The sequence below is a fragment of the Dromaius novaehollandiae genome, chromosome 13, assembly GCF_036370855.1.
Source record: "Dromaius novaehollandiae isolate bDroNov1 chromosome 13, bDroNov1.hap1, whole genome shotgun sequence".
NCBI lineage: Eukaryota > Metazoa > Chordata > Aves > Casuariiformes > Dromaiidae > Dromaius > Dromaius novaehollandiae.
In genome coordinates, this window is record NC_088110.1 from 4,104,774 (window position 1) to 4,116,783 (window position 12,010).

Here is a 12,010-nt window from a genome sequence, read left to right on the forward strand (position 1 = left end):
AGTTAGAAGCACTTGTGCACGGTGTGTCTGCAACGTAATGGAGCTGTTTTAAAAAGTTATCTAGAGAAACCTGACATTTGAAAAGTAACTAGCTAGCAAAAATACAACTAGCTAAAAGGTGCGTTTAAGAACATGAACAGAGAGGGATCAAGCTGAGGCTGTTTGGAGGAATACTGAACAAAACATATTTAGAAGTAGATTAAATGAGTTTATTGTGTAGTGTAACACTAAGAAGGCTGAAAATGCTGTGCTGAACCCCGGGTATGACATGGCACCAACGATCAAATATCGTTCTGAAGAATGAATTTATCTGGTTGCTTTGCTTTTGCTTTCTTAGTGCTGTAATCTGTGATGCAGATAATGAGAGGAATGATTCTGTTCCCCACCCTTTGAAGCATGTGATATGTTAGGATTGATTTAAATTTGATGGATTTTTGAGTTCTTTAATGCATCGTTACAAACTGTTTAGGAGTCTATTGTTCTAAGATTCAAATGCCATCCTCTTCTCTAATTTTTGAAAAAAATAAACATTTACAGCACTCGAAATTGTTGAAGTGGGAGTCCTTTTGTTTCATAAATATTATAAAAGTCTGTATCACTTCTCTTGACTTTCTAAATGGAATTCTTTTTTTCTTTAACTCTTTTGATTTACTGTGTTTCATTCCCATTAAAGCTGGTTAACAAGGCCTTTGAGAGTTAAACTCACAAGAAGGTCTGATAAATGCTGTAAACCTTGTCTATGACTTGGTTATTTTTCGTTACTTTCTTTTAAAATACTTTTAGATATTGATCACTTGTATAGTCTGAAGCCTTGTGTTGTCATCAGCCTTTATGGTAACTGTAATTGTTAGTGAACATAGATACTATTACGCTCATTACAGCGATCCTGTTTTTTTCCCCAAGTAATTTGGAGTTTTAGTGACTAGCTTCTGTAGCAAAGCTTTATAAAATCATATATGTGTATTTTTCTGCCTGCTGTAGATTTCTTCTTCCCTCCTCATTCCCCTGTTTTGTGCCCCCTTTCTGAAACCCCGGGCTAGCAAGTGTTTTCTGCGTTAGGATGTGCAAGTCAGAGTCACGGTATGCAAGGGTGTTATCGGGGTGAGTGGGTAGGGGTGGCTTCGCTTTACACTTCACGACAGTCGTGCCAAATCTGTGTGGCAAGACCACAGCATTTTATTTATGAAAATGCATATGTACACCCTTAAGATTTCTGTTAAAGGGATGAATGCATAATTACCTATTTAGATATTTTGAATAGATGCTCTCCTTTTACTTGGCAGTGTATGCAGATCCCCTTACGAGAAGCTGAAATGATGAGGGTAGCCTTGACTGGTTTAAAAATCTTTCTTACTTGGGATAAATGTTTACAGCTGTTTCTCTCTTAGTGGTCACTGCTTCATATATGAAGTCATTGGGGAGACTGTTTAAATATTTAAAGTTGGGTATGATTCAGGGGTAGGTGGGATCAAAACTGGAACATACTTATTTGGATCAGCCCGGAGACAGGGAGCTTGTGTGAACGCTTATGAATGGGCAGATGTGTGGTGAGGCGGAGGGTGAGTCAGAGCCGAGCGTCTTCTGCAAGAATGCGTTTTGTTCCAGTGTGCTGGGAAAATGAAAACAGGAGGAGGGAGGGGGCTAGCCCGCTTCGCCGGGGACCCGGGTTTCCTGGTGGGGCGAAGCTTGTCCCGTTGGTGGCTCTGCGTGTTGTTAGTGTGCTGATTCATTAGTAGTGGGTGGTGAGAACTGTGTGTAATCTCTGGGGGAGGAAATGGCTTGGTTGCTTTAGGGAGAAAGAACATTTTCTGTAACTGCAGGATGTGTGGATGGAGCACACAGATAGCATATCTATATCACATCAGTTAAATACCCTGGTATTGTAAGATAAGGATTTTACTAGAGAACTAAAATAGGATGTGAAACTGAGGTTTTGTCTTGAGCTCAAGTAAAATAACTTTTTTTCAAGTCATTGAGAATTGCCTTCTCTCTACTTTATTCAAATCAAGTTTGGTTTTTAAAACATGAACGAGCAGTGTTACATAGAGCCAAGCCCTGGCTTTATTTATTTCCCCCCTGCCTTTACACAACTAAACTAACCCTCAGTTGGAGGGGATGGTTGTTCATTTAAACACAGATGAAACAAAGTAACAGAGATCAGTTGAAAGAGTTACAAATTGGAGTATGAAAAGAAAGGCCAGAGAAGCTATACCTTGAAGGCGCAGCACAGCAGTCTTTGGGATGGAGCTGGCTGGTAGGTCAACAAAGCTCAAGTACATTGAGTCTAACGGGTTGAGGCAGAACCTCCTTGAGATCACCTGCATCTGTGGTGCTGTTCATCCTCAATCCCGATAAGCTGTCAGGAGTTAAGAGCGTTTGCTAGGGTGGTCGGTCAGCCAGTAAGCAGAATATATTTACTCTAATGCTGAGAATCTCTTTCCAGGGTAAAAGCATCATTTCAACTTTCCTTGTTAAAGATTTTTGATGCTACTGTGATTTATTGTAAGAGTTTGAACTGGAAGGTATAGTTTGGAGTGAAAAGCTTTGGCATAACATGAATTTCTGTTCAGATGACTGTTACAAGCTAATAAAAATTGCTCTGATACATAAAGAAAGCTGCTTTATGGCTTAACTCTTCCTTTCTGCTAGGAGCTCTAGGGATGCTGTCAGCATGCGTGTTAGGTTGCTCTGGTGTTTCGCTGCAGAAGCCTGCGTACAGAGGCAACTGCCCTCCAAAACCTCCTCTCCTCAATGGAGAGGTGCTAGACAGTGGTGTGTTGTTGCTTCTGTGGTTGTATTTTAATTATTCATTCTGTCCCTTGCCAACTTGAGCAAGTTTAAAAATACAGTGTAGAAATAGAAGGCAGATTTCAATGTGTGACGGTTTACCCAGATCTCAAAATCTAACAAACTAATGAGTTTTGGCTATGTCAGTGCATGGAAAAAAAGACTGCACCTGCGTGTGTAAGCTAGTATGTCAGTGCATCAGCTAGTTCAGAGAATAATGCTGTCGCCTGGTATTTTTCAGGTGAAGTGACAGATGTTGTGTATTGCAGTGTTAATGATGGAATGCAAACTCTGTGGCTTGATAAAACTAAGATGCATGTGATAAAATGGTGATTTTATCATACATAATCAAAAAATTAAACCAAAATAAGTGTTCTTGAAGTTATTTAGGTAACAAAATGCAGTGTACAGGAAGATGGGGAAAGAAACAAGCTAAGATTTCCCATGCATATGAACTTACTCTCCTCCATTAACATGTATGAAAATACTTAATTTAGTTGCATAACCATCTACTGTCCTCATTAGGGAAGTCATGCCTCTTTCAGTGCATAGGATGGACTCTACTCTGAAAGAGGCGACAGTGTAATGCATCTTTAAATTTCGTCTTCTATTATGTATGCCTGTAGGGTGTTTCTTTAGGTACCATTAAATTCCTGTACTGCATATGAAATTGTTAATTGCCTGATTTCTCCCTCCTCCCTTTTCTTACCACTCTCAAGTGCTTTTCGCCCAAGTGTCTCAAGTTTTACAAGACTGACTTCCAGATGTTGTTATAAAAAGCACCAGAAGGGTTGGGGAGGATTTGTAAATTGATATAAACGCAATTAATCTAGTTTTAGCAACAAAATCTTGAAAGATTTATTCTGAGAAAGCTATCTTTATTTTTAGATGGAAAAATGAATAGCTGTGTACTATTAAGGGGGAATTTGGGGTCTTTATAGAAATAAAGTGGGTTTTTCCTTTGCTGTCTTGCTGTGGCCTTCTTTAGGCAATTTTTAGAATATAAAACTTTGAAAGTTTTTAAAAGATAATGTTATTTTGGACTTTGAGGTGTACTAATGTAGATCATGTGACTGTAGATGAGCAGTAATTTAATAATATTCTGTTAAGTTTGGAAATTGAAAGGGAACCAACATGGCTTTATCTGAAAAGAAGGAAATATGTGGTTAAACGGTTTTGGCTACAGCCTTAGGTGGTTTCCATTCTTCCAGAAAGAGGAGAGGGGGGAGAAAGAAACTGAATTCCTTTCTCTACTATAAAGGAAAGAGCACTAGTATGCTTTATTGTGTGTTTTAATGAGAGAAAAGTGACTGCATAAGTACATGTGGCTTTCAATATGAATTACTCTAAATTTGAATGATTATATGGTAACTTCAGAGCTCAAATAGCTTGTTAAGAAGCTCACCCTTTCAGAAGTGAAAAATGTTTGCTATCTGAGTTGTGGTGTTGGTAGAAATGAAGACCTACTGAACCCAAAGGGGTAAAGCTTTAAGGGCTCTGATTCAGGAGCAAGGGCAGAGTACTCTATACTTTATCTTAAAAGGTCAGGCTGTGTGCCAGTGGTTCAAGAACTGCTTTATCAGCAGCTCGGCTGTTGGTCAGTGTGGATAGGGCAGATAGTAGGGAGCAGTAATCACATCAGTTCTGTTGACTTGTTTCCCTTGACTTCTAAAGACTTTTCACAGGATTTCCAAAACTGCTTAGACTTCCAGGTGATGCTTAAGGTGCTGCTTTTGCAGTACTGAGCTCTAAGCAATTGCAGCTCAGCTACCTGCGGGGAAAGTCTGCGCATGATGCCCTGGCAGCTGCAATGACCAAGGACGTTGGACAACAGCTGCAAAACATATGTGGCAGCACAGTATGCCTGGGGGGTGGGAATGGGGACCCAAAACACAAGAAAATTTAATTCTGGAAGGTTTCTCCTTGAAAAGCTAGATTTCATGGTCTTGGGGGAAGTGCTGTAGAACTTTTGTTATCCCATGTTTTTGTTGTTGGCCAGAAGGATTGAGGAAGCAAAGTTGAAAGATAACCCCTAAATGAAGATCTGCAAAATAGTTGTCTGTTTTTGCAAGAACTAACTGGTATGAGAATAAAGATTATGTGTGGTCTTTACAGACCCTCAGTTAGCTTATGCTGCTTTTTTCCTTTCAATCTATCATTATGCTTTCTTGGTGGAAGAGAATGACTCTTCTAATGGCCTCTTTAACTGTCTGTCTTTCACTTCTGAGCTAATTAAATGTGCCAATTAAATTGATTGTGCGTACTTCATTAATTTCTTGTGGATTGAACAAGTGAAGACCGTGCTGAAGGAGAGCAGTGTTGTATTTGATATTTTTGAAATGATTATTCTTGAAATGAGGATGGTGGGAGGTGGTTTCCTGGTACTCCCCATCTTACTCATGCTAATTCTGACTCCTCTGTTCACAGAGGCTTTTGGTGGGTAGTTTTGCACCCTGCGTGGAGCGCTTCCGTTGCAGAAGTCATAGGTGTGGAGTGATGATTGCATGGTTAGTCTGAATTCAAGGACAGAAATCTTGAATCTGTGCTCTTTAGTGGAGGAGTAGGGAAGGTGGTGTGAAGATGATAAACCTGAAGTAACCTTTATTTCTTGGTTATTGAGTTACTGCATATTGTACTGATTAAAACTTTCAAAATAGGTTGCTTTTTAGTGAACTCTGGCAAATTGTAAAAATCAAGCCCAGAGATCAAACATGGAGATTTTCTTTGGCAAATAATATTACTTGCTTGTCAGTTGGTTTCATGTTATTTGTCTGTTGTTTCTTCTGCTTGTGGATTGCCTTTCATGTTAATAAAGACTTAATCTCCTCAGAACAACCTGTGCGTAAGGCAGTTCACTCTTCTTCCGTACCTCCTATAACTCTTTGCCTTTCCATCCTCTGACCCAGTGACCTCAGCTGGGAAGTGTGGACCTGAGCAGGTAGGTGCCATCAAGACGGCTTGAGCTACACCGTAGCACTAACCATGAGTTACAGCTTGCTGATGGTAATTTGCCGGAGGATGAGTTTAGAGCTCTCGGAGGAGGAACTGTCTGTAAATTCCCCTAGCTAGCTGGGGCATTTCTGAAGACTTGAAAAGACTCAATAGGATTTTTAGAAGCCTAGGTGGTCTCTAAATCTTAAATGAGTGCTGGCCCGTGTGTGACTGGTTTACCGCTCTGGCAACTAAGCACAGACAAACTTTTACTCCACGAGTGGTTTGCCTACCAAGTACGCCTAAATAACAATTGAAAGCTGATTATTATTTTCATGATTTAGACAATTATTCTGTTCTGTGTGCTTTTTTTTTTCCTTTATCATACTGAAGCCAGCAAATGTAAGGTGTCAAACTCCTTTAGTGTTGTATCTGCTTCTTTTCAAATTTCCTGTGTGGAGATTACTCTGGTCTATAGGAGGGATAATATTTCTGCTTTAAATCACTGTATCACTTACTGCTGTCTAGGTGTAGGTACTTAAGTTCATGTGTTACTTTTCTCACTGCTGTTTAAGACACTGTATGGGCTGGCGCTATAGGTGGTTTTTGATGACCCCACGTCAGTTATTTCAACAAGCCTTTCACAAATGCTAGAATACACAAAGAAAGACTTTGTGTGTGATACATGTAATGTATTTTACTAAACTCTGACTTGTTTTTAAATTTGAGGAGGACTGAAACTGTTGCTTGTCCTTTATTGAAGGAACTTATGTATCGGGTAAAATACAGTACTACTTGGAGAGTAGGAAGGCGTGTATTCATTTAAACATTTAAGATAGACCCTTGTAAAGCATCTTCCCTAGCTGGCAGCATGCCGCTTTTTGTGACATGAAGGTAACCTGACGAGAAAAAAAGTTCCTTTAACTGAAAGCAGTAATGGAATTCTAACCAAATCCTGGTGCATGCCAGTTTATAAAATGAGAACACAGCTTAAATTTATTCCATCCAGTACAGTAGGCAAAAGTTACAGCGCTCTCTTGATTAAAATGAGTCCTTGGGAAGGAGGCAGGAGAAACTGCTAAATGGAATCTCATGTTACCGACTGGCTTGGACAGTCTTCTAAGAGCACATGTCGAAGCTTCCTGCATCAGTATTTTCATTGTGCATGCATGTGTGTAAGTGCTTTCAAATTCATAGCATATGTTTTGTTTTAATTTCAGGTGTACTTGAAGGCACCTATGATTCTCAATGGTGTCTGTGTAATCTGGAAAGGCTGGATAGATCTACAGAGACTGGATGGTATGGGCTGCCTGGAATTTGATGAAGAGAGAGCGCAGGTAAGGCAGTCCTGCCCATGGCTAGCTTCAGAAACATATTTATAAGGAATGTTAGTGCTTCTGCACCCTAGACATTTTGTTCTTCTGCAAGGAAGTGCACAGTCAGGTAGCAGTCACGTGTTCTAATTTGCTTGTCTTCTGCCTTCAGCTTTTGAGTACAAATTCCAAAGAAAACTTACATTGTGAAAGTTCTGAAATTTGTGGTTGTACCAATGTTTTAATTAGATCAAACTATTTGGGAGCAGGAACCTTCTGTAATTTACAACTTTGTGGAGTGACTTAGCACTATTACAGTGCTCCAGTGATAAATATTAAGGTTTTCAAAAAGCTATGGCTGTAACCTGCAGTAATTTAACTTGCGAGTCTATTTCAATTGACTGCTCTTAATTGTTTTTCAGAGTAGTTTTTTGTTCTCCTACATAGGCTTAGGAGAGGGGGGATGGTAGGAGGTTTTTTTTGCATCTGTTCTCTAACAGTATTAGTCACTGCCTTGTGAAGGTATGGCAGCTTTTGAGAGCTTTTGAGAATCCTGCTTCTTACATCTATAAAGTGACTCTTACTAGCAATTGAATTTTTGGACGTGCACAAGAACAAAGTAAACACAGAGAAAATGACTTTTTAAATGTGTATCACATATATAAGCTTCACTTACATAGCTGTAAGGTTCCTTAGTTTAGTCAGATTCAAGACAGACCTTTTTGATTTTGAAATACAGCTTGGTGACAAAGTTCTTTAACTGATATAATAAGCTGCTGCAGCAGGTTTGTGTGGGCTGCTATGAAGATCATGATGTACTTCAATCTGCCTTCGCTGTAGAAAGTAAATTGGATATAGTAACATCAGTTACCAGACTTAGGTCTTAACTGATGATCCATATTTTATGGGACTGCTTAACACTTCACTTTTGTAGTTTGGTAATTACTTTAGAAATGTTAGAGCTCTATGAAGGCATGATCCAAAGAGCTTCCAAATACGGAGATTTGGAAAGCATGCAGAGAGAAGTAGAAGGCTGAGCAATTCCCTGCAGCCCTTTCTGGTTTTCATGTTCTGTGTTCATACTCTGGCAGTGGTTTCTGCTAATTTACTCTGGTCTACCTGTATATAGCCATTTTCTCCTAACTTTTTTTTTCCTGAGCATTTTCTTTCACTGGAGACTGTTAGGACTTCCCCTAACTTTTCTGGATACTTGAGTAATTCACTTTGAACCACTGTTACATGCCTCCTGAACTGCACCTCTGTCTTTTTCATCTTGATAGCAGAACAAAACTGGACTCTTTTTATATCTGTTTCTTATTGTCACCTTAACTTCAGAGACCCAAAATAACTCTGTTTTCTTAATACTTGAAATGGTTTGTATGACCTTGGTGATGCCTTTTTGTGTATGTGTGATGTCTTCTGTATCTTGTGTACATGGATGGATTTTGCAAAAACTTGCTATTCATTTAAATTATTGGCTTTTCTAGGTTGCCTTTACTTTCTCTTTGCACCCCCCTCCCCATTTTGATCTATGGGCATATTTGTATATGGTAAGAGTGACAAGGTGCATGATTGCATAAATGTCCACATTTTAAAAAATGTCCGTATTGTTTCCACTTACTGTGCTTTAGTTCACGCAGCAGAGTAGTTAGTCTGGGTGCGTGAACTGGATTCGATTTGGATGAAACTGAACCGGAGGAGATCCTTTGGGAGCGCACTTAATGTGTTTTGACCTCTAATGGGTCAGACTAGAGAGAGGCCAAAGTAAAACCTCCTCTAGTGAGGATACTGTGGATGCAGGTCCTCAGCACCAACTGCTTCACTCTGCAGACCCCCTCTCATGCTGTGCTGCACTTCTTGCAAATGTTAGAGGTAGCCTTTTCTCTCTGAAAGGAATCACCCAGACAGAGGCTTGACTAAGAACTGTGTCTGGTATGATATGCTCACTCGTGACTTCTGTTGAATTATCCTTGGAGCAATGATTTCTTGATGTGAACCTAAATGATGCTGAAATAGTTCTGACCAGCTGTGCCTCTGCTGTATCTTTTGGGGGTTAGTATCTCTCTGGCAAATTGCTTCTGGCAGTTGTGCAACTGGAACTGATTTAAATAAGGATATATTCTCTGTTTCCACTGTGTGCATCTCATTCTCAGTCCCCCCTTTCTCAGGATTTTCTTTTTAGTTATTCTGATAGTGCAGCCAGTCACTACCGAACAAATGAGGACCCGTGAGAAGATTCCACCGAAATACGAAGCGCGCTTCTCTTTTGCAAATGCAGAACTTGAGAGCATATCGATTAATTTGTTTCTGTACAAGAGTTAGAAGTATTCAAATTAAATTTTGTATATATGAATAGTGGCAAGTTTTGTGTTCCCCTTGCCTCTCCCAAGCTTAAGAAAGCAGTTTCCATATTACTGAGATCATGTTAATTTGTGTATGTTAGTTTGAGCCCCAGAACCAAGCTTTTCCTTGGACACTAGTATTCAGAATAGCATTCACTTCTCTGTCAGCATTTGAGCGAGCTAAGCTCCTGTTGCAGCAGCGTTTTCTCTGGAAAGAGGTGGGTGCTATAAACTGCATTGGACTAGAACTCCTTTTGACTAGTAGTTTACACAGCCAGCTCATTTGTAGACCTTGGAGGATTGTGCAAGATAAATCCCCAAATTCTTTTGAGTTGATCTATGAATATTGCATTTGAAACATAACACTTAGTTCATGTGACTTATGAACTGAGAGGAGACTGATTTTGAGTGTGCACCCAGAAGGACACACTGTCACTCTTTTCCAAAATGTGATAGTTCCTGAAAAAATGGGCCCTCATCCATAAGGGGAGGGTGGTGGAATGACCTAGATTTGATTTCATTGTGTTAATTTCATGATAAATGTTTTTTGCTACTCCAAGGATTTGCATGGTCTTGGATTATTTTGATTTCCTGATGTGCATACTCTGGTTTAGCTACGTTTAACAATTTTTTGTTTTCAAAAAGTATTTGTGCACTGAGCACGTGATTCAGTGCTTTCTTACGTGCTGAGTTCAGGGTGCTGATCTGGAAGTATTAAACACTGTGGATTTAGAGATGTGGGTTTTGTACTCTTACAGGTGTGTAATCTATTTTCAACTTGTTTCTCAGCATCAGTTATTAGGAGGTTGTTGGTCATGTTATTTGTTAAACAGTAGTGACTAGGAGTTACGAGTGTTGTAAGGCACTGTATACAAGCACAGAGCAGTAGATGTACCTTAATGTTGCGTTGGGCTTTTTACGTAAAGCACGAGTTAGAAAAAAAACAAAGTTAATGAAAAAATAAATACTTAAGTTATATTTGCATATAATGCATCTGTTTTGGAAGTCTGTGGGCAATCCTTTACATTGTTTGGTTTCCTTCCTCTATTATTTACTTCTGTGTCTAGAACTGTTTTCATATTCCTGGTGGAAATTGACCGAAATGCTGATTTTGATCTCAAAACAAATTGCTGTCAGAATGGGTTCAAGTGATTGACTCGTGCTCAGCAGCACATTTATTGCCTGTGCCAGCCAGGGTATTTTGTAATATGAGGCCCTACTGGCTGCTTCTTCCCGCTGCGCGCACCCCCCCTTACTCCTGTTTTCTGGAAAGCTTGCTTCATAAAAGTCTAACGGTCTTTGTATTCTCTTGTGTTTTCATGTCTCTTACCGCTTCCTCTTTCTGGGATCAGATCAAATTGTTCTTTGCTGCCACTGTTTCGAAATGGTACTGTCTTCTACGAGGTCACAAGTGTTTTTTCAAAGACTATCACGATGCTGAAGTACTTTAATTGTAGCTTTCAGGCCGCTGTTCTTTCTGTTCAGTGCACAGCATGCTGATGTCTTCTTCTGAAACAGCCTTAGCTTTTGTTCTCAGAGGCCCCGATTCAACTGCACGTTCAGACTTCAGTGGACTCACTGATAGGCACAAAGCTCTGTGCGTGTCCTTGACTATCTTCCCCATCTGAGACTGAAATTTCCCTGAATTTGGTGTTTGTCTTGAGTCTCATTAAGCTCCCATCTGTTTCTGTCGTCAGTACTTACAGCTCTCCTCCATAACAGAGCAGTTCTTGCTGTGTGGACTCTGTAGCTCTAACTTGTTGTTCTCATTAAAGCTTTTCCTGCCAGACTGCTGTGGTGGCTCAGCGCGAGTCTCCACTGTGTGTGTGCGTGTGTGTGTAAGCCTCAATTTCTTTTTCTTTTTTTTTTTTTTTTTTTCTGGTTTGGGTTTTTTGTTTTGTTCTGTTTTCATGTTGATACAACTCATGTTTTGCTTATTCTTCTGTTTAGTAGACTCGTACCAGGAACATTTTTACTGGCTAAAAGTCAGATGGATAAATGGTTGGGTTGGATATAGTGAAATTCATTAGGCTACAGTTACCAGATTTGGGTGACATTTGGGGAAAAAGGGTTATTAAACTGATGTACAAGACCCAAGACATGCTTGTTTAATTTCTATTACAGCACATCACCAGAAGTAGAGCAGGCTTTTTTTTAACTTAATGTCATTCTTACTTGTTTTTTCCTTTTCTAAGACATTAGTAAACCAGTGTTTCAGCTGTCAACATGTGTTCATTCTGGATGTCAACATATTGATTCTTCTCTGATACTCTGATTTAGGTTCTGCTGGTTATGGCCATTTAAAAAACACATTTTGCCTGGGTTTATATGTTAGTCTTCTATTACATGACTACTTTAAATGATGGTGAAATGTAAATATCTTTAACACAAATATCTGCTTTAAGTCTGTTTAAAAAAAAATAGGGTGATCATGGCATTTTATGTAGCTTCTGTAAATCAGAAGTAGGGCAGGTCTTCTGTAGTCATCGGGGAGAGGTAAGCTTATCTATTTTATCTCTATCTTTCTGCATTATTAAGAACAAACTTACTTTTCATTCCCTGACCTCAGTTGCTATGAACATGAACATTAAAAGAGCTAGAAAGGGCCAAATTCGACTTTTAAAAATAGGAGATCAT

At 39.4% G+C, this 12,010-nt stretch overlaps 1 protein-coding gene across 2 annotated transcripts in view; it reads left to right on the top strand.

Moving 5' to 3' along the window:
* The window catches only part of CBFB (core-binding factor subunit beta), a 48,669-nt gene that overhangs the window by 18,224 nt on the left and 18,435 nt on the right, over positions 1-12,010 (top strand). For both annotated transcript variants that reach the window (XM_026112120.2, XM_026112119.2), the window contains exon 4: positions 6,939-7,055. In XM_026112120.2, coding sequence (XP_025967905.1) covers positions 6,939-7,055 — 117 coding nt within the window. The remainder of the gene's footprint in view (positions 1-6,938; positions 7,056-12,010) is intronic.